Source organism: Salvia splendens, chromosome 5 (assembly GCF_004379255.2).
Source record: "Salvia splendens isolate huo1 chromosome 5, SspV2, whole genome shotgun sequence".
Taxonomy (NCBI): Eukaryota; Viridiplantae; Streptophyta; class Magnoliopsida; order Lamiales; family Lamiaceae; genus Salvia; species Salvia splendens.
This window is the reverse complement of record NC_056036.1, coordinates 20245401-20272849: the sequence shown is the minus strand read 5'-3', so window position 1 is coordinate 20272849 and position 27449 is coordinate 20245401. Positions and strand designations below refer to the sequence as shown.

The 27449-nt window shown below is 36.1% G+C and overlaps 1 protein-coding gene and 2 long non-coding RNA genes across 4 annotated transcripts; 2 read left to right on the top strand and 1 right to left on the bottom strand.

Moving 5' to 3' along the window:
• Window positions 1-14616: 14616 nt before the first annotated feature.
• Window positions 14617-16040, bottom strand: LOC121803084. The gene is made up of 2 exons (XR_006050909.1): window positions 15658-16040; window positions 14617-15161 (listed from the first exon to the last, which is right to left on the bottom strand). It is a non-coding gene; the product is annotated as an uncharacterized LOC121803084 (long non-coding RNA).
• On the top strand, window positions 15278-19387 carry LOC121803083. Its single transcript, XR_006050908.1, has 5 exons — window positions 15278-15489; window positions 16529-16597; window positions 18433-18675; window positions 18979-19040; window positions 19164-19387. It is a non-coding gene; the product is annotated as an uncharacterized LOC121803083 (long non-coding RNA).
• Window positions 19388-21880: 2493 nt separating this feature from the next.
• Window positions 21881-27017, top strand: LOC121805714. Of its 2 annotated transcripts, XM_042205677.1 has the most exons (8): window positions 21892-21999; window positions 22114-22822; window positions 23467-23706; window positions 24861-24950; window positions 25256-25405; window positions 25493-25617; window positions 25947-26076; window positions 26658-27017. In XM_042205677.1, the coding sequence occupies exons 2-8, from the start codon at window positions 22286-22288 to the stop codon at window positions 26781-26783; spliced, it is 1398 nt and encodes a 465-aa protein (XP_042061611.1). In that variant the 5' UTR covers window positions 21892-21999; window positions 22114-22285; the 3' UTR covers window positions 26784-27017. The 2 variants fall into 2 exon arrangements, with proteins under 2 accessions (XP_042061609.1, XP_042061611.1); XM_042205675.1 differs by having other exon boundaries at window positions 21881-22822.
• Window positions 27018-27449: the final 432 nt, after the last annotated feature.

The window sequence follows — 27449 nt, the reverse complement described above, 5'->3', positions numbered from 1 at the left end:
GTATACAGATTTGTTTTTATTAGAATACAGGGTTCCCTGACACATTTTATTGAATCAAATATACACAGATGTTTTAGCTATTTTCGAACTACTGTTTGTGAATTTCAGAGACTTAACTTGTAAAAGGTCATCCATTAACTTCTACATTGCTTCTAAACAGGAAAAAAAGGATTGTGAATACTAATATTAGACTTAAATGGTGTATCTATATATTTCTTTAAATTCTTTGATTCAAATAATGTTAATCCACTGCCCACTTGTGAATTACAGGAAGAAAAGACTATTTTACTAATGAAAAACACTGATAGGGATTGATTACACAGATAGATGGTTGCAATCTTTTTTATAATACACAGTTTTTCTAATAAATTTAGTAGCATTCTTCTAAGTTGAAAAAATTTAAGTTAGATAAGTGCATAGAACAATTGAACTCAAGTGCATTCAAAATTGGAGCAGTAGTTAACTCAAATTTCCATACCAACTTCTGTCAATTTCTTTAACTATGTCAATCATATTTTCAAAGAGTTTAGTATAACATAACAAAGAAAAAAAGCTTCATATAAGAATTCTTGCAGTAATATACATTATATGTCATGAATGAAAATTTATTAAATAGTATACTAATCCATTATCTTCTGATTTCAGCAAGCTAAGAGGTAGACAACACTAAAGATATGACCATTTGAATGAGAAGAAGCAACCAAAGTTTGATGAGCTTAAAAGATAAGTTATTCATAATTCAATAATATAGGCTATAGAAATTGAAGTAGTATATTCAAAATTCTGAGTGCTTTTGATTATGTTTGCATGATTGATACGCTCGAATTTTGCACTATTTTAAGGCCTATTTTTGGTCTGTTTTGAGTGTCAAAATTGCATTACATGTCCATTATTTGCATATTTTATCCATTTTGGTATTTTTGACATGTTTTGTGAGAAATGTGCAAAATAGAGCTAAAAAAGGGCATAAAAACGTAAAATCTGGAATTTAGAACTGAAGCGCTACCCAGCGGCCCGCTGGACCCATGCCAGCGGTCGCTGCAACGAGTCCAGAGAGTTCTGGAGCTGTCCAGTGGCCCGCTGGGTCCGGTCGAGCACAATAGCCTGTGTTCAAACTCAATTTTCTGGCGATCCGGAGGTCCGATCAGGACGTTCTACATGTCATTCTCTTTTCCTTCGAAAGAGCTTCGCTGTGGTATCTTGATCACCTCAATCGAAGTTCTGTGGAGAAAGTTATGGCTGTTTTACCAAAGTCGCGTAAAGTTGTCCAGTACAGAATTTTAGGCAGAAATTCAAAGAATGAAAGAAGACATTACCTTATGAAACCAAATCATTTCCTTAACCTATGGGGCACGAAAATTCCATATTTACTATTGCTTGGAGGAAACTTTTTACCAAATTTAAATCCTTTTCAAGCCTATATATACCTCATAACCTAATTTATAATATTCACCAATTCATAGCCCCCAAAAGGGGAGCTTCATGGCTCCTCCCTCCATTCTTCAACCCTAATCCTTCATCTAGATCTTTTTTTTACCAAATAATTCCAGAGCTTAAATTTGAGAGTACTTCATAGTGCAAGGGGTTGAAGAAGGAATCAAGAGAAGATCAAGGCTACAAGGATTCAACATTTGGATTTTATTTGCTTTAGTTCTTATTTTCTTTACGACTTCCCTATAATCTATGTTTTTAGTTTATTCTATCACGTGTAACTAAACTCATAGGATTTTAGGGATGTGTTAGTAACGACTTTTGTTATACAATTTCGTTTTGCTATTACTTCGTTTCTTCCTAAGTTGTTGGATAATACTTCACGTTTGAGTGACACATTCGGTGATGATTTAACATAACTTGCTACATAATCGTAAGAGGAGGTTGTCGAGTTAGATCCACTTAGACCACCCGCAACGCGTTACGCGGGTGGCACGAGTCCCTTTCCTCCGTGACGAGACGGGCGCGGGAGGCGTTGCAGCGTCCATTCCCGTTACCAGCCCGCCGGATCACCCGTCACGCTGAGACGCCGTGCGAGACGTCTCGCCACGCGCTCCCGCGTCGTGGCGCGCGCTGGGGCTATGCGTGACGCTGACACAATAATTCATTTTTTTAATTCGAATTTAATAAAAAAAATTAAAAAATTGAAAACGGTAATATTATTGTTTTCGACCATTTTTCTTTTTTTTTACTCTATAAATACTCCTATTTCATCCTCATTTCACACACAAACACACATCTAATCCTCTCAAATCATCTCTCTTTCCTCTCCAATTTTCATCTCAAATCATCTCTTTTATTCTTCCCCCAAATTTAATCGATCTAATGGATCCATATGAGCAAATGCGTCGAATAATGGAAGAATCACTTGAAGAAGATCGATGTCGGGAGGCGGAAGAAGTCGCGCCGCCCCAAAGACGCTCCCGGACTTACATCCATTGTAACCGGGAGGAAGCCGCCGCAAGGTCAGTCCACGACTACTTCTGCGATAACCCGGTGTGGGGAGATACCTACTTCCGTCGCCGTTTCCACATGCGGCGACCCCTATATCTCCACATCGCAAATACATTGGCAGCCCAGGAAGAGTTCTTCCAAGAAAGGTTCGACGCCGTCGGCCGTCCTAGCCACACGACGCTGCAGAAATATACTGCAGCAATCCGTCAGCTTGCGACTGGACAAACGGCGGATGTGTTCGACGAATACCTCCACATTGGAGAAAGCACTGGGAGAATGTACTTGATCCAATTCTGCAAAGGCGTCCGGGCAGCCTTCACCGACGAATTCCTCCGGAAGCCAAGCACGACAGATTGCCAGTTCCTGCTCCTCCTTCACGAAGAAGTGCAGGATTCCCCGGAATGCTTGGCAGCGTCGATTGCATGCACTGAAAATGGAAGAATTGCCCGGTAGCGTGGAGGGAGTCGTACACGAGCGGCCACAAAGACACCCACCCACCGTTATACTCGAGGTCGTTGCCGACTACCGGCTATGGATCTGGCATGCGTACTTCGAGGTCCCCGACTCGAACAATGACATAAACGTGCTCCACCAATCCGACCTCTTCGCTGAAGTTTTGGATGGTAAAGCGTCGGCCATCAACTTCACCGCTAACAACCGACACTATAAAATGGGGTACTATCTTGCCGACGACATCTACCTGAAGTGGCTAACCTTCGTGAAGACGTGCACCAGGCCTGTGAACCCAAAGCAGGCGCTTTTTGCGCAGAAGCAGGAGGCTGCTCAGAATGATCTGGAGCGGGCGTTCGTTCTCCAAGTGCTCTTCAACATTATCAAAGCCCCGGCTCGTACGTGGTCCATGGAGAGCATGGTCGACATCATGTATACGTGCATAATCTTGCACAACATGATTGTCCAAGACGAAGGACCCGAGGTGGGAAATTGGTTCGACCCTGAAGCCCCCGGAAGCTCTACCGCAAGTAGTTCGCCACGCAGTGGAGTGCATCCGTCTATACAAGAACGGTTGTCTATTCGAGCAAGGACACGTGACTCTTCCGCCCATGCCCAACTCCAAGATGATCTAATGGAGCACATTTGGGCAAAATTTGGCGGAGGAAATTATTAAATTATGTATTTTTAATTTTTTTAGGAAATTATTAAATTATATTTTTTTTACGAATTTTATGTTGTAAGTTTATTTTATTTAATGAAGTGTGTTTTTATTAATTGAATTTGGTTGGAAATAAAAAAAATGAAATTGAATGAATAGTAATTTAAGGGACGGTTAAGGGACGGATAAGAGATGGAGGGTTGCAGGTTCTTTCCCTTAGTTAAGAGATGGAGTAAAAAAGTACAGTGGGGCCCATGAATAGTAATTTAAGGGACGGTTAAGGGATGGATAAGTGACAGCTTGCGGATGGCCTTAGTAGACATTACAATTAGTTTCCCTTAAAACGACATTGTTAATTGAGAGTGAGGACTTTATAAGGGTCTTAGGAGCTTTTAGGAGTTACGGATTTAGGATGACAACCCAGTGTTAGTAATCTACGCTTGTGCCGCATGGGAAAAACTTATGTGACTCGTTCTATCGAAGTAATAACTGTGCTATGGTATTGTAGTAGGAATTTGTATAACCATAACTAGGGCTGGGGAAAAATACCGAAATACCGGCCTTATCGTACCAAAAAAATATTGAAAATACCGAACTTTTGGTCTACCGTTATTTTCGGTACGGTATAATACCTTACCGAAATCTTTCGGTAAGGTAACGGTATGAATTTTCATATACCGCGGTATACCGCTTTATACCGAAGTTTGGTATGTACCGTAAATTAAGGTATATACCGTAAAATATAAATTTAATAGTATAAAATATATTTTATATATTTTAAAAATTATAAAATTTATTGTGAAATATATATATATAATTATGAATAAAATATATGTAATATATATATATAGGGTGCTGTTAGGTTGAGATTATTTAGCTAAATTGAGAAATGAGATGCAATCTCAGCCACTAATCCACAAGATTAACGAAATGTCAACAGCTATCACATTATGTCAACACGGGGGTATAAGTGTCATTTCGTGTTTTAATGTGTCGGATTGTTGACATGGCTTGTATGTCTAGTTGACATGACTTATAATTGTTGTTGACATGGTTTCTATGTGCAGTTGACATGGTTGTACGTGTAGTTGACATGGCTTGTAACACAGTTGACATGGCTTGTACATGTAGTTGACACGATATGTACCGTAGTTGACATGACATGTCAATATTCTATACAATCCCACAAATGTCAGCAAAAAAACATCCCATAATGTATTCATAAATTTCAGAGAAATGTCACTAGCAACGCAAATGTCAATATGTCAACAGACCTCCAAAGGCACCTACAAAATGCCATCCTAAATTTTCATCTTCAATTCACAATGTCAACAAACCAGCATCTCCTACATTTCAACATGTCAACAGCAAATGTCTACAACTGAAGTTTCAGTATAATGTCAACAGCAAATTTGTTCACCCAAAAACCAACAGCCAATGCCATCATGTGCAATGTCAACAGTAAAGTTTTTTTTTTTTTTATTTAATGTCAACAGTAAAGTTTAACTACTAAAGTTGCAGTCCAATGTCAAAATCAAATTTCACAACCCAAATAAAAAGCACAAATATGTGTCAACAAAACATCAAAGTCAATCTCAAATTTTCAACAAATAAACAACATCTGAGAAACGCCGCATAGACAGAATCAACGCTCAACTCTCCGCAAACTCATCCCTAAATCCGAAAATGTATTTTCCCCTCTTTCTCTGTCTCTCTCGAATCGAATCAAAATCGAATCAAAATTCTCACTGAATTGACCGATTCCGATCAATATATATGGACAAGGCGGCGCTATTAGGGCACGTGGTGGATCACGTGAAGGAGCAGCGGCAGAGGGCGAAGGAGGCGAGCAAAATCAGCAGCGGCGTGCCGAGCGAGATCGCCGCGGCAGCGGCTTCTCAATTCAGTGAGAATAATCAATTTCATGTCAACTCTCCAATTTCGATCATCTCTCAGCTGAAGAAGCCTTTTTAAATACCGGCGCCGGATATCGCGAAGCAAATCCTCAAGGATCAGCACCCCTGCTTCGCCAACAGACCGCCGGGCGTGGCCTTGGAGATCATGTGGTACAACTACATCGACATCGCCTTCAGCCCCTACGGCGACTACTGGCGCCAGATGCGGAAGATCTGCATCAACGAGCTTCTCAGCCCTAGGATGGTGCGATCGTTCCAGTCGATTAGATTCGACGAGGCCGCGCGTGTGGTCGATTCGCTGCGTGGATCTTCCGGAAGCGTCGTCAATTTGACCGAGAAGATCTTCTCCTTCACAAGCTCCATCACTTGCTGCTCTGCGTTCGGCGGCCTGTGAAAGGATAAAGGAACTCCAGAAGATGGCTTCTGGAGGATTAAATTACCATTTCACCCATTCATAATAAATTAATTTAAAAGTATTTTTTAGGTGGAAAAATCTGGACCACTCATTTAATAAAAATGAGTGGTTGATGTTGAATCTCATTTCTCAATTAGCCAAAAAAATCTCAATTGATCATGGACCTATATATATATATATATATATATATATATATATATATATATATATTTTAAAATAAAATATAAATAATATTCTAAAAACTCAAATTATCTATTTTCATTGCAGTACCAAAAATGAGGTACTGCATCGGTATGGAAATTGGTCATACCGAAAATAAGGTATACCGAAGTTCGGTATTCCAAAAATTTTGGTAAGTTAAATGTATGATTTGTTCGCATACCGAATTTACGGTAAGATATACGGTATGGTGGTTTCGGTAAGGTATATCATACCTACCCAGCCCTAACCATAACTGTGAACGCACATATCTAGAATTCCCTTATCTCTCATACTTTATCTTTGTGATTTAATTGCAATTAGTTGTTTACTTGCTTTATTTATTTGTTTTATTTATTTTAAAACCTAAAACTCTTGTTTGTCTAGATAGTATAGGACGCTTAGTACATGATAGCCAGTTGCAATTATATTTTATGTGTTCGATATCCCGGTACTGACCTTTAGCTATACTAGATCTACCCTGTATACTTGCAGATATTTTTAGTGCTAATAAAAAGTGCATCAAATATACTTGCTTAAATCATGATTAATAGACATTAGTGAATACAAATGCATATAAAACTTTAAACATACAGTTATGGAAATTATTCTAACTCTAGGACTTGATAATTGATAATCCTCTACTGGCTTGCATCATATTTTTCAAGTGAATAAACAGAGTCAAACAATAAATGGTGTAATAAGAGGGAAATGACTGAAAACTAAATAAAAACCTTCATTATAGTCTGAAAGGATATCTCAACATAAAAAATTCTTCAGATTCTTCTCATCTTACTAAGTTCAATACATGGAAAAGATGCAAATGGCCTAACATCATCCAAAAAGTGCCAAGTTCGGTGACAACAGAAAACATAACTAAAAAAACATAAGATGAGGATGCAAAACACAAAAAACCACTTCTGACTTCCCTCCTAATTAAGACCACCAACTTTCTCTTTCTTTTTGAGTTGAACCTCTCTCACATCATCACATTCTTCAAATTCTCAATCCAAACATCTCTTCACCTTCAGCAACTCATTTATAACCTTTCTCAGTAGTAGCAGTGGACAGATCGGGAGTTTTGAAAACATTCTGAGAAACCTATAATAATATTGAAATTAAGTTATAAAACAGTTAAAACAATTGCAAAACATGAAAAAGGCAAAAACACAAACACTAAATTGAAATACCTCATCAACATCAGCTCCAAAACGAAGTTGAGATCCTTCAACACACCAATCATTCATATTCTCATTCACAAGTAAACAAATCAGGTGTGCCACCTGATTTCTGAGAAACCTCAAATTAAAATGAAATCAACTTTTTTTCTACTAAGAAATATAGACAAAAATCTAAACTAAATAATATCTATACCTCAGCAAGATCATTTCCAAAAAAGAAGATCAGATAACTTCACATCAGGTTCAAAAATCTGTTCACCCAAGTCCTTAGGAATATACTTGTCAACTACTTCAGGTATAATGCACACATTGTTAACATGAAATGGGTAACTTCTATAATACTCGATATGAATTTTCAGTTGAAGCTTGAACAAAACATTCAGACCCACAACACTGTCTTCAATCCGAGTAAGAATAGAATTGATAGGAAAAGTCTGCCAAAATAGCCCATTCATTAGAACTCAGAAGTTTGCAAAACTTTAACTTCAAAATTTAAAAAGATAAACCTGGGCACCATCTCCTACTAAATCAGCCACATTCATTCCTAATAACTGGACACCTTCCCTATCCCACAATAACAGAGAAGCATTGCTGGTATGATCAACAACATTGTCTACAAATCTGAACCTACAAAAGACAACAATATTGATATTACATATCACTCTTAAACCTTAAACGCCGAACAACATCATTATATGATAACCTGGAGTTCATTATAATGAACTAATAACAAACTTATAATGAACTTTAGATTTCTAAACTATGCATGATGATGTCATTGTTTTTAAATCTCAGAATTCCCTATAATGAACTACAAACAAAGTTGTAATGAACTCCGCGTTATTATATAATGATGTGTTTGGCGTTTAGTGTTTTAAACTAGTTTGGTATATAATACAATATATATATATATAGGTGTGTTAAGGTCCTTCGCAGCTTTTCAGTCCAAGCTTCTTTTTAATCACAACCCTTGGATCCTTGAATTGAATGGTTGTGATGATCTGCATTATTACACTAAAATGGTGCATTATTAGTCGGTGTGCATTATTCAACTGAAAATCTGCATTATTACACTATAATGGTGCATTATTAGTCGGTGTGCATTATTCAACTAAAAATCTGCATTATTAAATGACACGTGGCATCAATCTAACCGTCAGATGACAAAATCGTGGGGATGAGATTCAAAAGAACAATAGAACAAAAGATACAAAAAAGGAAATGAATACATCCCTATATATATATATATATATATATATATATATATATATATATAGGGCCACCTTATATGCACAACACCTCCTTAGTGTAGAACTAGAGACTAAATATTGACCATTGGATTAAAATTTTAATGAACGAGATTAAACTTACCACATCTTTATTCAGTTATTCATCCTGTTATTTAATTAGTTCAGCCAAGGATGGCATGGTCATTTTTTAACTTAGTCAAACATGGTAAACAAAAATCACGGAAGTATGAATTAGGGTAAATCAAATTCACACCTTCGTCTTCCCTCTTCCAACTTTCGCTGCCCCGGTTTCATCTCTCACTACTCCATTCTCTCTAATCAGGTCGACAATGTAGAGATCTCCGACATCGTTTTATCTTCACCATCCAATTCTCACCATGGTTGACATGAGGCAGAAGAAAATCAATGGTATGTTCTACCCTTTTATTCATTCTACGAAAACAACACGAACTAAATTATGAATATTTTGGTTTTAGATGAGCGGCAGTTGCGTTCGAAGGGCTCATCTCGTACCGATAATTTATGACTACATACAATTTAGTTCATCTGGAACAGATTTCAATTCATTTTTTTCCCAAATTGGTTTCTCGGCAGTTAATTCCAAACCCTAATACTGAACATGCTCAAAAGGGCAAACAAGCGAATGAACCGAAAAATTCAGGTGAGCTACCCCTAGGTTTCAGTTTAATTTTGTGTTCCCTTTGTTTGTTTGATTTTAGATTATTTAAGTTTTTATTTTTTCTTCAAATTTATACTGTTTGAGTTATCAATTTGGGATCTCTGTGTGTTTTGCAACTTTTGTTTGTCCAAACTGTCCATCGCTAAATTTTTTCTCATCTGAAGTTTGTAATTTTAAGTGATTGCTTTATAAAGTTGTAGTGATTTCCTTAATCAATGAATAAAGTAATGTTTTAGTTGAAATTCAATGTGTTTTGGATTTTTGTGACACATGTTAAATGAATAATTGCGTTGCATTATAAGAGGTAGATGATTGAGATGAAATTCTTATTCGGCTTAACTTATTAAAAATATAAATGAACAAATTTATTTATGATATGATGTAATTTGGTATGCTTCGACTGAATAGTGTGGTTTAATCATAAATATGATTATATGATGCAAGGATTAAAAGTATAGGGTCCCCTTATATGCACAACACCTCATTGGTGTAGAACTAGAGATCAAATATTGACCATTGGATTTAAAGTTTGATGGAAAAGATGAGATGAAGTATATGTCATTTTCCTCAGTCATCCGGTGATTTAATTACTTCATCCAAGGGATATTTTAGTCATTATGCTCTTTAGGTCAGAATGAATCATAATTTTAGGGTCAATTAATTTCACTCATTTCTCTTCCCGCTTCCAATTTTCACAGCCCCACTTTCTTCTCCCACTACTCCATTCTCACAACGACACAGGCGATTCAGAGAGCTCCATCTGCCATTCTCTTCACCATCCAATTCAATCCCTTCGTCTCCTTCTCAGCCATAGATATCATAGGATTCTTACCATTCGTATTTGTTGTGTTCTACACTTTTAGTCATTCTACGAAAACACAACATACTAATTATTCTAAAACTTTGGTTTAAGATCAGCAGCAGTTGTATTCGAAAGATGCATCTGGTTATTTTATTTTAGATGTTTAAAATTATTTTTTTTTCAAATTTTTACTGTTTTGGTTATTAATTATGCATTTCTCAGTGATCTACAACATATTTTTCGAATCTTTTGATTGTGTAAATTTGCTTCATCTTAATTTTGTAATGCGAATTGATTGCAGTATAAAATGAAGCGATTTCATAAAAACATGAATAAATTATATCATTCTATGAAGTTATTTGTGTTTTTTTTTTCACATTAGATTCAGTTTAACACAAAATATTTTCATATTTGGGTGAACTTGTTACATTATAAGATGAAAAAAGTTGTTTATTAGATGAAGAAATTCAGTATGTTGTAACTGAATTTGGTTTGTGATGAGGTGTAGATATGTCTAGATATTTGGTATGTCGTAACTGAATTAATTTTACCAGAATATATTTGCGGTAAGTTATGATGTTATGTGGTGAAAGTTGATTATTTGATGAAGTGATTGGTCTGGATATTTGGTATGATGTATTTGTGATGAGTTCTGAATGTAGATAAGTCTTGTTTTGTTAGGAAGTTGCTTATGCGAAGAATTGCATAAGTTTTCCAAATATCTAATGTAATGGAATGAAGTAGTAACATTATTGAATGAACTTAATACTGATTAATATGAAATGCTAATATGAACGGTATCATTTGCACAAGTATATGAAGAATTGTACTTATTATGAACTAAATAACCTAGTTTCATGAAGTAATGACATGAACGAATGAAATTAAATACTTGTTGAATGAAGATTTGTGTTTGTTATGATCTTTGACTAACAACAATTAGTTTTTATGTATCAATGTCTTGTCTTAAGTGCCACATAAAGGATACATCCAAGCATGATCGTAGATTTGTCAAATGAAGAAATAAAGGATATGTCCATGCATGGTCGTAGATATGCCATATGCCACAAGGAATTTCGACAAGATACATGATTCAAGGAATCTCGACAAGATACATGAAGAAGAAGAAGAAGTGATGAGTTGTTTTGTTAACATTCGTTTTGTTAGTGTTTTTATTTTCAAAATTGTCATGATACATTTATTTCTTTGTAATTTATTACTTCATTATAGTAGGTTTATTACAGTACTTTGTTGCTTTATTCCGCTTTGTATTTGAATTATTTAAATTTTTTGCAAACTTTAAAGCGAATAGATGGTGTGAAGTATTACATTATTAGATGAAGTGATTTGATTCAAATTTGGTTTGTTTCAAATTTGGATTTTGGGAAGATTCAAATTAGAATATGGAGTTATTATATTACAAGATGAAGTAATAAAAGTATGAGATGAATTTGTTACATTATAAGATATAATGCTTTCTTTCAAATTTGAGTCATCTCAAATTTGGTTCATTTTAGCTGACGTATTTCCAAGTTCGGTTGAAGTTATAACATTATAAGATGAAGTGGTTAGGGTATTAGATGAAGTTTTAGCATTATAAGATGAAGTAATTTGTTTCATATTTGGTTCATTTCAAATTTGGTTCATTTTTTAGGATGAAGTTATAACATTATAAAATGAAGTTATAACATTATAAAATGAAGTTAATACTTTATAAAATTTGAATGACCGGCATCAATCGTAGTCTAATTATATAACCATGAAACACAGTAGTAAATGTTCTTCATGGTGAAATGAAATAGATTCATAACATAGGCGTTTCAATTAAAACTAAATGGTCTTCACGTTGTATTCGCCATCTCTTTTATCTTGTCGCAGTTCTTTGAATCATGGTGACCAACCTTATGACATTTGGTACATATACGACTAGGCTTTAATATCATCTGACCAATATTTTTAAATATCTAACAAATATAATGGTTTATTTTAGCAAGACAATCAGTTCTGTACAACATTCATATACAAGAAATGGTATCAGGACATATAAACGAGAATGGTTCATCTCACACTTAATACAGTTCATTATTAAAGCAAAACAGTTCATTACAAAACAGGTGTGATTCGGGCGATGACCTTGAGCAAATCCGGTTTGATTTTGCGGTAAGGAATTGCAAAATAGGTGTAATTCCGACGATGTCCTTGAGCAGGTCTGGTGGGATCGGCGATAATCTTGAGCAGGTCCGGTTTGATCCCGGCGATGACCTTGAGCAGCTCTGATCTAATCAGCGGTAACATAATTAGAACCGATTTTTGTATATCACTAGGTAATTACAAAACAGATTTTGCGATAGGGAATTCGTAAGAATGTTTTCCATAATTGTTTAATCGTGAATAATCGCGATAGGGAATTCACAAGATTTTTTTTTCATGACGAAATAGGAAACAAATTATGAATAATCGTGAATCACAAAAAATAGGTGCTCGATTGTGTTTTCCATAATTGAGATGCAAGAATTACGGTAACAACAAAACTAATTGAACTTTGGTATTCCAAAATAACCCTTTTGTTTATTTAATTGAATATAAAAATCAGATTTGGGTAATTAAAAGCAACCGTTAGATGTAATCCATGAGTGGATGAGATTTGGTCTCTAGTTCGGTCTTTAAAATTAGTTCGACATTGAATATAATCCTATATATATATATATATATGCATATAAATAAATGGTAAGAATGTATATTGCAGTAATCAAACTCTAATAGAAACAGTTAGTGTACTACTTTTGTACTGTAACAATAACTATAAACTCCATATATATGCAAAAAAATGCTACAAAAGGAGAGATATCAGTGAAAGAAAAGGGAGCCCAAGAAGATCTTTGACCAAAATGGTAAGAATATATATTGCAGCAATCAAAACAATTCTAACAGAAACACTTAGTATACTGATTTTTTACAGCAACCAATAACTATAAAGCCGGACACAACGGACCTTGATAATAGAGTTAGGCACTTTAGGAAAAAGATTATTAACCAATGTTATCAAAGGTGCCGTTCTTTGGTGGGAACTTTCTGGAGAAAATGAGAGATTCAAAAATATATAAGTGAATATAATCATCTAAAGGATTTATTGGATATAGTAGATTTTGCTAATAAATATAGTAATATAATTATCAATCTCTTTTATTATTTTCAATCAATATTTAATGGAAATAGTAGTCAATTAATGTTGTAACTTGTTTATAATTACAGTTTTATTATTCCAGTCAATGAATGCAGCAAATTTTTTTTGCAGGAATTATCTTAAACAATTTCAAGAAGCATTGAAACCAAAGAACACTTATTGCATGGAAAACTGGAATAAGAGGTAAGTATATACATTCTACATAAATTCAAATGTAGGAAATACAGAAAAATTAATGAATCCCCATTCTAAATTTTAAATGCAGAGAAAAAAAGAAAAAAAAAATAACTCCTCTGCAGAGCAGTGCAATGTCTCAAGAATAACACAGAAGGAAGGAATGACAGATTGAAGGTAAGAATACCAAATTAACCGTCCATAGTGCTAAACACAGTGACAAAATGAAAAACTGATACAAAATAATTGATAAAAAAGAGACTGAGCATTCATAGTAGAAAAGATAAAGAAGAAATAGGAGTAGGGATCATGGAGAATATGAATTAGTGAAGAACTAAACTGAAATATTTTTCTATGGATGATTGCTATCTGATTCTGAGAGAAAGGAAGTAACTGATTATGGGAGTGGTAGGAGATGGGTATTTATAGGGCTCCCTTCTTTAGCATGCGGATAACAAAGAATGCAGGTTCCCATAAAAACATCATCATGAGTGACCTTTCAAGTGTCATTCTTTCGAAACTAAGAACTCAGAGTTCATATGCAAATTAAAACATGCAGCGTTGCTCAACTTGATCAAGTCAGACAATAGATGGTTCAAGCTGGCCTACAACTACTAGTCGTTGGGTATGCAAACCGAGAGACTTATGACCTTCAAGACCTTAACCACAATACTTTTAAACTAGTAAAGGGAAGTAAGGGTCGAATCCCTTAGGGACAGATGCGAGTGGAGTTGGGATTGAGACATTTGGGAGATTTGGATGTGGCTGTGGTCACGCTTTTTAGTGGGTTAAGTTTAAACTCAGAAAAAGGGAACTGATCAACTAACTAAACTAAACTGATCAATCTAGACCAAAGACATCATAACTAGAGAAAGGTAACTTGATCAACTAAACTAAGAACAGAAAGGTAAAAGCAACTTGGGACCACTAACACACAATAAGCGCACTACCTAAAAGCTGTAAACATCGAAAAGGTGACAGAGACTGCAATCCTAACAAACTACTACATTCTTCTTCGCTAAGCAGCTAAATAAAACAACGAAAGCTGATCTAGACAGAGCAACAAACATAAAAACAGAGATCAGATTAAACGAACACAGATCCATATGAAATCAACGTAAAGAAAAGCAAATCTAAAGTATCCAACCTATTCTTATGCAAGTTGACGAACTAAAATGCAAATCTACATACGAGAAAACATAAACAAGGCGGAACTAAAGCAAACAAATGCAATCAAAACAGAGAATATTAGATCCAAAACAACTTGAATCAAAAACTCCATTTCATAAAAGATCTTCAACAAACGTAACTAAAACAGAATTTCCAACGAAAATTTAAAGAGTGATCAACAACGGAAAGGTAACTAGAGTAGCAACTACACGAAAAACATTATAAACAACTAAGCTACAGAAAGGATGAACTAAAAACATAATAGAAATTGTTTTAACCCCTCGGGGTGCAACAAAAACTCCAACGACGAAGACTTCTACGCAGATCCAGGTCCCTCCTTCCTTGACGAGGAAGAAGAGATGAAAACAGAGGTGGAACCAGCGACTTCTGCTGCTAACTCCTTACTCCATGCTGTGAGGTGAAAATGAGGTGACCAAAGGTGATGATGGTGTTGAACTCTCTTCTTATGTGCACTCTCTCCATATTTATAGGATGATGTTGGGCCCAAATCCCTAGGGTAAGCCCATCATATCTTGACATTTATGCCCTTGAGATGGCATATTTTCTTCTCTCTCCTCTGACTCATCACTTCATGTGGTAAACTCCAGTTGATCAACTCGTCGGCTGGGTAGGCTTCTGTAACAACCCAGAAAAAAAAATTCAAAAAATCAAATTTATCTAACTTGGTCACCAAGTCAGTAAATCATTTAATTAAAGATTCTCAGATATTTTTCTTTCCCTCAACCCACGTTGGAAAAATCGTTATCTCTCCCCAAATCTCTCTCACATCCAAACCACCCATCCCTCTATTTTAAATCTCCAAATTCAGTTTATTTTCCTATTCTACTCGTTCTCTGTAGCAAGAAAACCAAGACCTCTTCTTCACAACTTCAATTCAAGAAATCGAGAACCAAATTCGTAAGAAGAGAGAGAGCTACCGGTTGTCTTTCGAAATCTGTCCAAGGTATAATTTCTACCCAATTTTTAAAGCATGAATTTTTAGCATTCTATTCACGACATATCATCCTACACCCTTCCCACATAATGCAATCAACAAGCATCACCAATCAAACTCCAATAATCAAACACCCATCACGGTGAAATTGTTAACTAAAAATGAAAAGAAGCATACTTTGAATGAGAACCGATCTGTTCGGTTGAAATCGAATTGGTTTCGGGGCTGTTCGGGTTGGTTTTTGGACAAATCGGGGGTTGTAGTGATGTTTCGGGGCTGCACGACCACCGACGGAGCAGCGGCGAACAGCAGCCGACGGCTCTGTGCAGACGGAGCAGCGGTGAACTGCAGCGACGACTCTGTGCAGCGGCGACAGCACCGTCCTCCCGGCAAGACAGCAGCAGCTCATCCGGCGGATTGGCGGCGGTGGCTGGACGCTGAAGATGGCCGACGGCTCTGGCGGAATTGGAGACGGCGACGGAGATCCTGGAACTGCCCGTTTTGGGCGAAGAGAATTAGAGAGATAGAGAGAGGAAGTTTGGGGCGTGAAGGAGGGAGGAGTTTAAGTGGGCTATTTGTTTTTTTTTCAGATTTAGGCCTTTGTTATTTTAAAAGGATTTGGGCCTTATAATTAAATTGGAGGACTTATTTAAGTTGGGCTAACTAAATAATTAATTTGATTCTTGGGCTGATAAATTAATCGTGGGAAATTATTTAATTAGCTCCCGAATAATTAGAAGTACGAATAATTTATCCTAAGTCCGAAATAAATATATTTTCGAGGGAAAATAATTTCGATGATAATTTATGTGCTTAAATAATTTTGGGATTTTAATTCGATATCGTGGAGGGAAATACGAGGAGCCAACGGGGGAATTATGGGCGTAAGCGGCCGACCGGGTCTCAAGCGATGTCTTGGGCGGCCGCCGAATAATAAAAAATATACGAAAATCGAGAAACGAGATAAAAGACTTTAATGAGGGTGCATGCATTCTAATTAGTAGTTTTCTCGCGCTGATTGTTGTGTTATTATTTTATGTATCCAAAGGGAATTGTTCCGTGAGACTCTAATCCGGAAAGAGGAAATACTCAAGTGCGACACCTTTAAGCAGTCGAGGTGGGCTTTCGAACTAAATTATTTTCAAGAGCTTGCGATTTATTATATCCGGTTTGAGCATCTTTTAAAGTGATGAATTGCTTTCTAGGTGTGATTGCCAAGTATTATTTCATTCCATGGCAATATGATATATGTGTTTAAGGTGTGAAAGTGATTGTCATATGTTGTGAATTGGTTGTGAATTGCTCGACTTTGTGGATGTGATATGATGATGCTCGACCTTGACAGAAAAATGATATATGTTTTAAATATGTTTTTGAGAAAAAATAAAGTTTGCAAAGGGTATGTCATGCCATGTTTTTGTTTTGGAGAAATTGCCTATCTGTTTGTTTTGCAAGGGAGTTGTCCCTACTAGACCTATTGAAATCGAATTCGGGTCTGACTAGGGAGTGAGTCCCTACTCGGACTAGTGTACACCAATGGGGATCGTGAGCCTTCTTTTGGGTCGGCCGGTCTAGTGATCGAGTTTGCGGCCACATTCTCGTTCACAGGATGTTGATGTTGATGTTGTTGTTGAGGTTGAGGTTGTTGAGATGATTATTATTTAGTGGGGAGTGAATCCCTACTATGAGTTTAATCGAATTCGGGTCCTAGCAAGGGTGCGTCCCTACTCGGACTAGTGTACATGATGAGGACCGTGAGTCATCGAACGGGTTGGCCGGTTTTCGTGCTCGTGGAAAGTTGCCCCTTACACGGCACCCTAAAGAACAGATATGGCAGTTTCTTAATTAAATCAAGGAGAAATGATGAGGAAAAAGGATTTGAGGATGAGTTGAAAGTTTGTGTTTGGGATATTTTTAGTGTCTCGGGCCTTTTCAAGTTAAAACCCCGAGGTCACTCAATGGTGGCATGATATAATTATTTTTATAAAATTGTTTTGGCATTTGTTCACTGAGTACATCAAGTACTCAGCCCTGCATGTGTTTTCCCTATGCGCATGTTGAGCGGTGACGAGCGCGGTGGGTGTTGACCATAAAAGTGAAGAATGTCTAGAATATGTTGTGTCTTCATACATAGCATTATTCTACTCTCGAAATGCTTCCGCTAAATATTGTTTCTTTTAAGTTCGTGTATTGTTGAGATATTTTCGTTTGGAGTTGTTGATTGTTGAAATGATACTCTGATTTTATTCGAGCTATTCCCATTTGTTTCGAGCTATGGCCGATTTGTATTTTTTTCCCCTTTCTTCCCCGCTTCTTTAATCCACCCCTAGTCGCGATCAACCGTGTTTTCTATCCTTAGAAAATGCGGTCGTGACAGCTTCACTGTTTGTATGCAACTGATCAACTTGGCTTCCTTTCTGGTCATTTTTCACTCATTTCCCGAGTTGATCAAGTTGATCCTACACTTGCCGCTTTTACACTTTATACCCCCCTGCACACTCAAATTCACCATTCTTTTCGCATATTATCAGCCATGTTAGTGTAATAAACCCTACAAAACCATGCTTGTAACGAGCCCTATCAACCTTTTAGATTATAATCAGAAATAAATAATAGAAACTAAATCAAATAATAAAAGAACACTGCAAGTATTCTAACAATAATATAGATATTTACAAACTAATATAAACATTAAGTAGTAAAATAAGTCCAAATCATTTATAAAATATATATGTACAAATATATAACTTAATAACACTTAAATTGAAATCATATTTTAAAATAACATATCATAAATTCGGCCCATTAAATATTATAAGTTTCCATTAATATAGCTAAATTAAGGCCAAATTCACTCTCTTATTTTTTAACTTATTCTTGTGTTATTTATATGGAACTTAATAAGTCCTATATCAAATCTAAACCCTAACTAATAACAGCCGCCTCTACTAGTCTTCAATCTGCAGAAAATAGAGAGAGAAGAAGAAGAAGAAGAAGAAGAAGAAGAAGAAGAAGAAGAAGAAGAAGAAGAAGAAGAAGAAGAAGAAGAAGAAGAAGAAGAAGAAGTGCCTCTCACTCCTCACGGTGCAATCATCATCCAAGAAGCATAAATGTTATAGCAGGCGTGGCCTCCCTAAAGCCTACTCTACAGCATCAGCAACAAAACAACATATCTATAGGAATAAATATATCAAGGTACGAAATACACTATCTATGGAAAATGGATGCATGTTAATTAATTTTTCTACTAAGATTTCTATTTGGATGTCCATATTTTCCAAATCTTAGTTGACAAAATTTTTTCCAATATCTACTTTTTTCCAAATTAATTCTTATAGTATATCATTGCTCTAAATAATGACTAATGTGCATCCAAAACAATAAAAAAATGTTCTTTAGATGTTATTCTTAGGGATTAATATATTGCCTATTGTCTGCAAATTTATGTATCTGAATTTATGGTTCACAAGACTTGACACTTTTTGAGATTTTTTTCAGGGACAAATTGCAATGGGAAGTAAATCTTGGATAACAAAGTATTATTTCATAACTTCATTAAGGTAATTAATATTTTACAGTTTCTGATTGTCATTTAGAAAATGAATTTCAGACATATGTTTTTATTCATAAAATTAAAAGGTTTTGAATATGCATTTAACATATCAAAATTTTCTTTTTCACAGACAAAAATCATGGGAAACTGAAGAGTGAATCAATCACAGCTTTGGAAGAATGAAAAAAATAGATTATTGTAATAGAATAGTGATATTTTATACTAAGCCTAGAAGGCTAACATAAATAGGCTGCAACCCTATAGTAAAATTTACTGTCATACGTGAACATTCTCCATTGAGGGAATTTATCTATTCTATTTATTTTTAAAGCAGGATTTACAATTACTGTAAAAGAAAAATTACAAATTAATTACACACTCATCTCTCCTTTTCCCTCCAAAAGGGTATAAAAGTACTTTCATCCAACTACCACTTTTAAGTAGTATAGATTTATTCTTTTCTTTTTTTCTTATTTTTCCTTCCCGACTATTTGGAATTGACCAAACTATCCACCCTCCACCCTCCTCTCTTCACTGCCTGACTCCACCCTCCTTCTCTCTTCACCACTCCCGCCTCCACCCTCCTCTCTTAACCGCCTCCACCCTCCTCAGTCACTAATTGCCGAGTGGCTCTATTTCTGCCCATTTTATTCAGCTCTCAAACTCCATTTGCTATGGCTTTCGCGACTGAAGTAAGATTGTTGTCTTACTTTTATAAAATTATGGGCAGAATCCGAATAGGCACATATAAGGAAAATTCACCCACAACAATATTCTACTCTTCAATACAACCTCGCAAAGCAGGGCATTTCCACAATTTTTAGTGTATGCTTGTCTTCTTTTTAGCTTTGCTTCAATTTGTTAGGCATGTTATTCTGGTTTTTAGCAAATTAGGTCTTGAATTTTTGTTCTTGTGAAAGGTATGCAGTGAAAGGGAGGAGGAGGGTGGATATTTCATAAATGATGTGAAGGAAATAATAATAAAAAAAAGAAAATTTAGAAAAAATCAAAATCTCTTATTCTGAAAAATTCGCGTACCTCAATCCCAATTCTGAAAGATCAACGAATTTAATCTCAAATTTTAAAAGATTTGCGAATTTAACCATTTTTCTGAAATCTCTCATTTTTTAAATCCCGTATTAAACTGAAATAGAACTCCTGATACCAACGGATAAAATAATTAATACTCCTACATAGTAACATAAATTGGGAACATAATAATTTTAAATCATTTTTTAAATCACGTATTAAACTGAAATAGAACTCCTGATGCCAACGGATAAAATAATTAAAACTCCTACAGAGTAACATAAATTGGGAAAATAATAATTTTAAAATATCAAGTGACTTTGAAGCATATTTTCACAACTTTGCCACCTAGCCAATGCTAGAGAGTCTTTTCATGGATATTAGAGCGGGCAGGAGACTCACAGAAGGAGAAGGGTCTAAAAACTTAAGTTGAAGAAGATTCTCAACTTGCAAAGTACACCATCCGTTCCCTAATAATTAAGGTAAAACTTTTCGACACGAAATTTAAGAAAAAAAGAATATTGAATGTATTAAATAAATAGATAAAAAGTAAGAAGGAGAAAAAAGTAGAGAGATTAAAATAAAAAGTGAATAAAGTAAGAGACAGTAAAGTGGAGTAAAAAAGAGAAAAAAGTTACTCCCTCCATCCCTCTATAGTAGAGGCGTTTCATTTTGAGTAGAGATGCCCAAGGTTTTCAGTTCCGGCGGTTAACCGCATAACCGGAACCGTAACTTTTTTCTTGAACTGGAACCGCCATATTTTGAACCGCGGGCCGGTTCCTATTGCAAATTTTACGAACTGAAACTGTGCCGGAACCGCCGGTTCCAAACCGAAACCGTGAAAAACCGTTGGAAAACCGTGAAATCTAGCCGGAACCGCGAAAAACCGCCGGAAACCGGCGGTTTGGAACCGTGAAAAACCGGTGGTTCGGAATCGGAGCCGCCGGTTTTCGAACCGTGGGCATGTCTAATTTTGAGCACTCATTTTTAAAAAATGATAATAGTTAAAGTGGAAAGAGGGTAAAGTAAGAGAAAGAATAATAAAAAAAAGAGTTTCTCTATATTATTTTCTCTTTTTTTTTACTTTTTCTCTACTTTAATTATTTATTATAGTATATTTTTTTTAAATGAGTGCTGAAAATGAAACGCCTCTACTGCAGAGAGACGAATGAAGTACTATATATAGAAATGACTCAATTATGAGGAACGGACGGAGTAATAGAGTCTACAAGATCAAAGACGCATTGTTGATTAATGAGTATCACAGTGTTAAAACATGATATATCATCGATGTTCAGGAAGAAATAATTAATTTTATAGTAGTAAATAAATTGAGATTTTAGTTTATGTGTTAATCCAATTTTTAATTTAGTTGTTTATAATTATTATAATAATATTGATGTTCGAGAAGATATAAAATATTTCGTATATAAATTGAGATTTTAGTTTATGAGTTAGTTCAATTTTTAATTTAGTAGTTTATACTAATCCCTGCTCACAAAATATAGACTAGTTTTTATCATTTTAGATCATCCATAAAAATTAGACCAATTTTTAAATAGAGAAAGTTTTACACATTTAAATAATATTACTGGTAGTAATGATCCCACAATCCATGAACACTGTTTCTTTTTTCTTTTTTTTCTGTTCTCTTATTTTACCAATTGCACATTAAAACTCGTCATATATACAACTATGTCTATTATTTATATAATGACGTTATTTTGTTTATATTTGAATGATTTAATTAAATTAAGTTGTTAGGAAATGTGCATTATTGAATTTGAGGCCATATTTGGGATATCAATTGGTCATCTTCATTGATTTTACCAGCGACGTTTCGTCAACACGCACTATCCAATTCCACCCTTCTTTCCTATCCGTTTCTACAAACACATTCACACTCTGTTTGGGAAGAAGGTGTCGCATTATTCAGTGTATTAATCAAACTACCATTGCTTGATCGATTCTGCTCCTTCTTTTCCTTTTCCTTTCTTTTTTCGTTTCAGTCACTCGTAAAAGGATTTATTCACCGGCATCGTTTAATCTAGGGTTTCTGATTGGAGCTCTGCTCTTCAATTGAAGAATCGGAATCATTTCTCATTTCGCCGCGGTAGGTCGATATCGTATTGCAGATTGCATTTCCTTGCTCATGATTCGCGTATTCAGTTGCTTCGTCGCGCTGAGTGATAAGTCGATTTGAGAAGACTTGATTTGTTGAGAATGATGTCTGTGGAGAGATCGTTTGAAGCGTGGGAGGAGGTGCAGCGGCACGGTCAGGACTTAGCCGATAAGCTTGCGCAGGGGTTTACAGGTTTGATTCACTCTCACATAACTCCGCCTTCGTTCGTCTGGCCGAATCCTCCCACACCGAAGCTGGAGTTTCCGGCGCGGAGTTTTATGAGGAATGACTTTGGCCTGTCCGTGGATCAGTCGACGATAACTGGCGTGACCGCTATTTTTGACATCGGCAACAGGATAGGGCAGGCGGCGGCTGATTTTGGGGCGAGTTTTAGTGGTGTGGTTCAGCAATTCTTCAGGCAGCTGCCGGTTCCGTTCCGGCATGAAGAGAGCGCTGGGGTTTCGTTGGAAACAGATGGTCATGGACAGAGGGCGAATGTTGGAATTTCGCTGCAGGAGGATTTAGGGTCTCTGGCTGAACGATTTAAGGATTATGGTATTCCTGAAAATGGTGCTGCGGTGGTGGAGGGTTCGACTGAGGACGAGACGAAGGCATTAAAAAAGTTGGGTCGAGCACAGGTAAAGAATTAACTTCATCAACACCTTGGTTTATAATTGAAATGTCCTGGTTTAGTGGCTGCCTACGACTAGATTCGGTATGAGCTTCTGATAAATGATGTACTATAACAATATCTATTACCATTTGCTGTTTGAAATTTCTAAGTAGATTTGAGAATAGATGGAAGATGTTGAACCCTATTCATAATAGACTAACAGTACCATGAATTGTTTGGTTTGTTGATATTTGTAAGTACTACACCTCATTTTTCATCTAGTATTTGAACATTGATATAGGCTTGACTACACCTTTTAGATTGTGAGTTGGTAATTGGTGCAGATGCTAGAGTAGGCTTCGTGACATCAATAGTTACCTAATCATGAGGGAACCTTTGAATGGTTCTAATTGAAAACACTTTCCCTATGGAGGGCATATAGTTTTGATTCTTAAGTTGAGATTGGTAACCATTGAATTGGTTTCTAGTTTGACATCTCTGATTCACATTAAGAATGACCGTATCCAGGTTCTGCTGCAACTCTACTATTATAAATGTTTGTGTCTTTGCATATAGCAGTGTTGTCTTTTTTCTTTCGATCTGTTAACGGTGCAAATCGTCCTGTGTCTGTTTATGCCTCATATTCCAAACAAAATATCCTGTATGCAGGGTACTATCAATGTCACATCGACTTATGACAGTAGAACCAGAAATATAGAGAGCTCTCTGGTTGCCAGAGGAGATTTATGGCGAGTAGAGGCATCACAAGGTAGTTCAACGTCAGGCAGTGATAATTCTTCCCTTTTCCTCGTCCAGCTTGGGCCTGTACTTTTTGTCCGGGATTCCACTCTTCTTTTGCCTGTCCATTTGTCAAAGCAGCACCTTCTGTGGTATGGATATGATAGAAAGGTAAGGCAAATTTATGAAACCTGTTGCCTCTGTTGGTTTGTGCCATCTATGCTCAAGGAAAATAATAGTAATGCTTGTTTCTGAGAATACTTCATAGTCAGTTATAATGCAAATCCTGGTAAGCTTGTTGAGATAATTACTGAATCAACGTGGAACAATAGCTGACACCCTAAATTGGTCGGTCACAATGATTAAGGGTGTGAGTGTTGCTCCCAATTTTATCTTTTATGGCTGTAGTCAATATGCTGTTAATTACTATTGTTTATACTTTATATACATAATTATGTCTATTGTGTGCTTAATTAGATATTCTCACTTGAAATGTGCATATTTGTGATTTCCGCAATTAGCCATTAACATGTAAAAGCCAATTTTACTGTTTTCTAAAATTGTACTTTCTGTTAATTAAAGGCTGATTGCTTTGTTTGTCTGTTAGCTGGTTTGGTCTCTCCATGTACTTGCTTCCCAGTTTAGTGTAGAAGTTGGGATTGTAGGAAGATTTCTAATTTGATGTCCGTGTACTGATAGGTTCAAGATTTATTACTTCATGAACCAAAGAGAAATAGTACATGATTTGATAATTTGGGGTCTCTTTTAGTTTATTGACTGAAACAAGCAATCTAAATAGAGTCATAGACTTATGTTTATGTATCAAATCTAAAGTAACTCTTTGTTTTTGTTCTTGAAAAAATGTGCAAGAATCTTGATTAGTTCAGCGGGTGGATGAATGTTCCAAATTGTAAGGGCAAGAAATATCGTTGTAAATACTTAGCTCGTATGAAGCGAGACTCACCAATACTCTTGTGGAGTCTTAAGGAAGTGAAAGAAAATAGAAGGAAATTAGTTCACCATCATAGTGGCTGACTGGAACTACCATGTGCAAAGTAACTTCATGTTATGTACCCCTGGATATCAGTAACACATGATACCTGGGAACTATCTCAAGAAAATGAACAGGCAAATATGCACATGGACCAATTGACTTGACACTTGTGTTATTTCCATTTGGTACTTATGTCAAACGTTTGAAACATTATCTATCCAGTTAGTTGATTACTTCTCTTGCACTGTTGTCACAATCCTGTTCATGAGGGTTGCAATTAATGTGATTTTTTGTTGAAAACTTAACCAGTTTAGTGGTTTATGCTGCACAGAATGGAATGCATTCACTTTGTCCAGCTGTATGGTCAAAGCATAGGAGGTGGCTGTTAATGTCAATGATCTGCCTCAACCCTTTCACTTGTGTAAGTCTGAACCTGTCATATGTGTAACTGATGTAATTTTAATGTGGAAAATATCCATGGAAAGAAGTAGGAATATATATAATCATGTACTTGTGTATAGTTGTATATTCTAATTATGTGCAATTACAAGAAATTTTTAGGTATTTTTTAACTTATGATCAGTTTACATTTGACTTTGCTGTAAGTAACTGCTTGCTGGGATGCCTATACATATTTGAATGCTTAGCATTTTATTCTCCTTTCCTAATTGAAAGCTTTAATTTTCTAACTTAGTTAGCTCTTACATTGCTGTTTCTTCTGCGCAGTCTTTCATGGACGTGCAGTTTCCTAATGGCCAGTTAACCTATGTATCTGGTGAAGGTATATCAACCAGTGCATATCTGCCCCTCTGTGGTGGTCTACTTCAAGCACAAGGTCAATATCCAGGAGAGATGAAGTTTAGTTTCTCTTGCAAGGTGCCACTGTTGTGACTTTTTTCCTAAACTTACTGCTGCCTTCTGTCTTCATTTTTGAACAAGAAAATTAATATTCAACACATGCAGAACAAGTGGGGAACACGCATAACACCTACATGGCAGTGGCCTGACAAATCATTTGCCTTAGGATTGGAGCAGGCATTGGCCTGGAAGAGATCTGGTCTCATGGTGAGACCAACAGTCCAATTAAGGTAACTGTAATTGCTTTATCAATATCCAATGCCACTGCTAGTTATTTTATGTGTTCCTTTATCAACAGTATGTTATCTATTTATGAATATCCAGTCATGCTTATTGTTCTTCATGTAGCCAGTATGAGTCATTTTTTGGGCTTTGCCGCAGAACTGTCTTACAAGAATGCTTATTGTTCGTCATGGGGCCAGTCGGTGTCATTTTGTTAGGCAGTACTTACCCTGTTACCTTGTTTTGATCTATGGACCTTTTCATATTGTTTCTGATTCTGATCTACAGCCTTCAAAACTTCATGCTTACAGTTCCTTATACATTTCTTTTTCTTCAGTTTATGCCCGACATTTGGTGGAAGTTTCCCTGGAGTACATATGGAAGTTACTCATTCTGTGAAGGATGAATTTAATCTTAGTTGTGGATGTGCCCTCGTGCATCGTCCTTCTGCTTTTGCATCAGCATCGGTAAATACTTGTGGTCGATACTATCTTGGTTTGTTTTATTTATTATTAATATTTAAGGTGGTTTTCAATATGCCCAATGCTATTCTTCTTAGCCAACTCATGAAATTATTATTTTTATAACTTTTTTTATACTTTTTGGACAACTATATCCTTATGAACTTTGGTAGTGCGGACTGAGATGGAAGATGGTGTGGGCTAGTGTTGTATTATTGGCTAATTTTGATTGGTACGGTTATTGAAGAGTATAATCGTCAAAATTGAGAGTAAAATAATGTTTTAAAGCTTAGACAAGAAGTGTTTTTAACTTATCCTTAGAATAATTTTGAGTTCTCAGACCTAGTGCCCCTAATGCCCCTAATCGCACTCTGTGTCTCTAGTGCAACGGAATACCTCGTTTTTGTCAAGATATGGTCATACAAGTTGTTCTCTGGAAGACTGTTCCCACTAATTGAGCATATTTGGTGTAATTTAAGTGGTTAAACTTATTAAAATGGCTTTTTATCTGAATGGAGTAGTGTTTTTCTTGTTCATTTTCTAAAACGAAATCTTATTCGGTCTCTCGTCCTTGAAAATGGATGTAGGTTGGGAGGTCCAAGTGGAACTTAAACGTTGGAAGCGCAGGGGTAGTTGTGAAAGTTGAAACTCCTCTAGATCATTTTGGCAATCCTTCTTTCTCTGTTCAGTTAAACAGCGGAATCGAGTTTTAACTATTTCCTCTTATTTGCCGCCTTGTGTTTTAGAACTGCGCCTTGAAGTTAACTGTATACACCGTGTTTAGGGCATCGTATCCTCTCTAGTCTCTCCAGCAATTCTGGGTTACGAAGATAGAATAGAAGATGTGAATATTTATGCCAAGTTGAATAGATTGTATTTTGGTGCATTTAGCAGTGGATAATTTTATATTTTATTCTGTTTAATCAAGTTAAATAGATTTCGAGTTATTCTGTTTCAGCTTATGTTAATTTGTTTTAGGTGGCAGTAGATGAAATTAGTTTGATATGTCTTTTCCCTACGTAAATTGTGTAGACATGTCCAAGGCTCAGGAACTGCTGGTTCCGGTTCCGGAAAATCTTGAACCGGAATCGAACCTTGAGCGTATTTCACGGTTACGTTGTCAGTTCGAAAACTGCCGGTTCCGATTTAGGTTTCGAACCGTCGGTTTTCTGGCAGTTTTTCGCTGTTCGAACCGCCAGTTTTCTGACAGTGTTTTGCAGTTCCTGTTCGGTTTCACGGTTTTATGGTGGTTTTTAACAGTTGTGGTTCGGAACCGTCTGGAACCCGTGTTTCCGGCACGGTTTCGGTTCCATTTTAATGCCGCGGTTCCGATTCAGAATCGTAACCAGTGGTTACGATTTCACGGTTAACCGCTATTT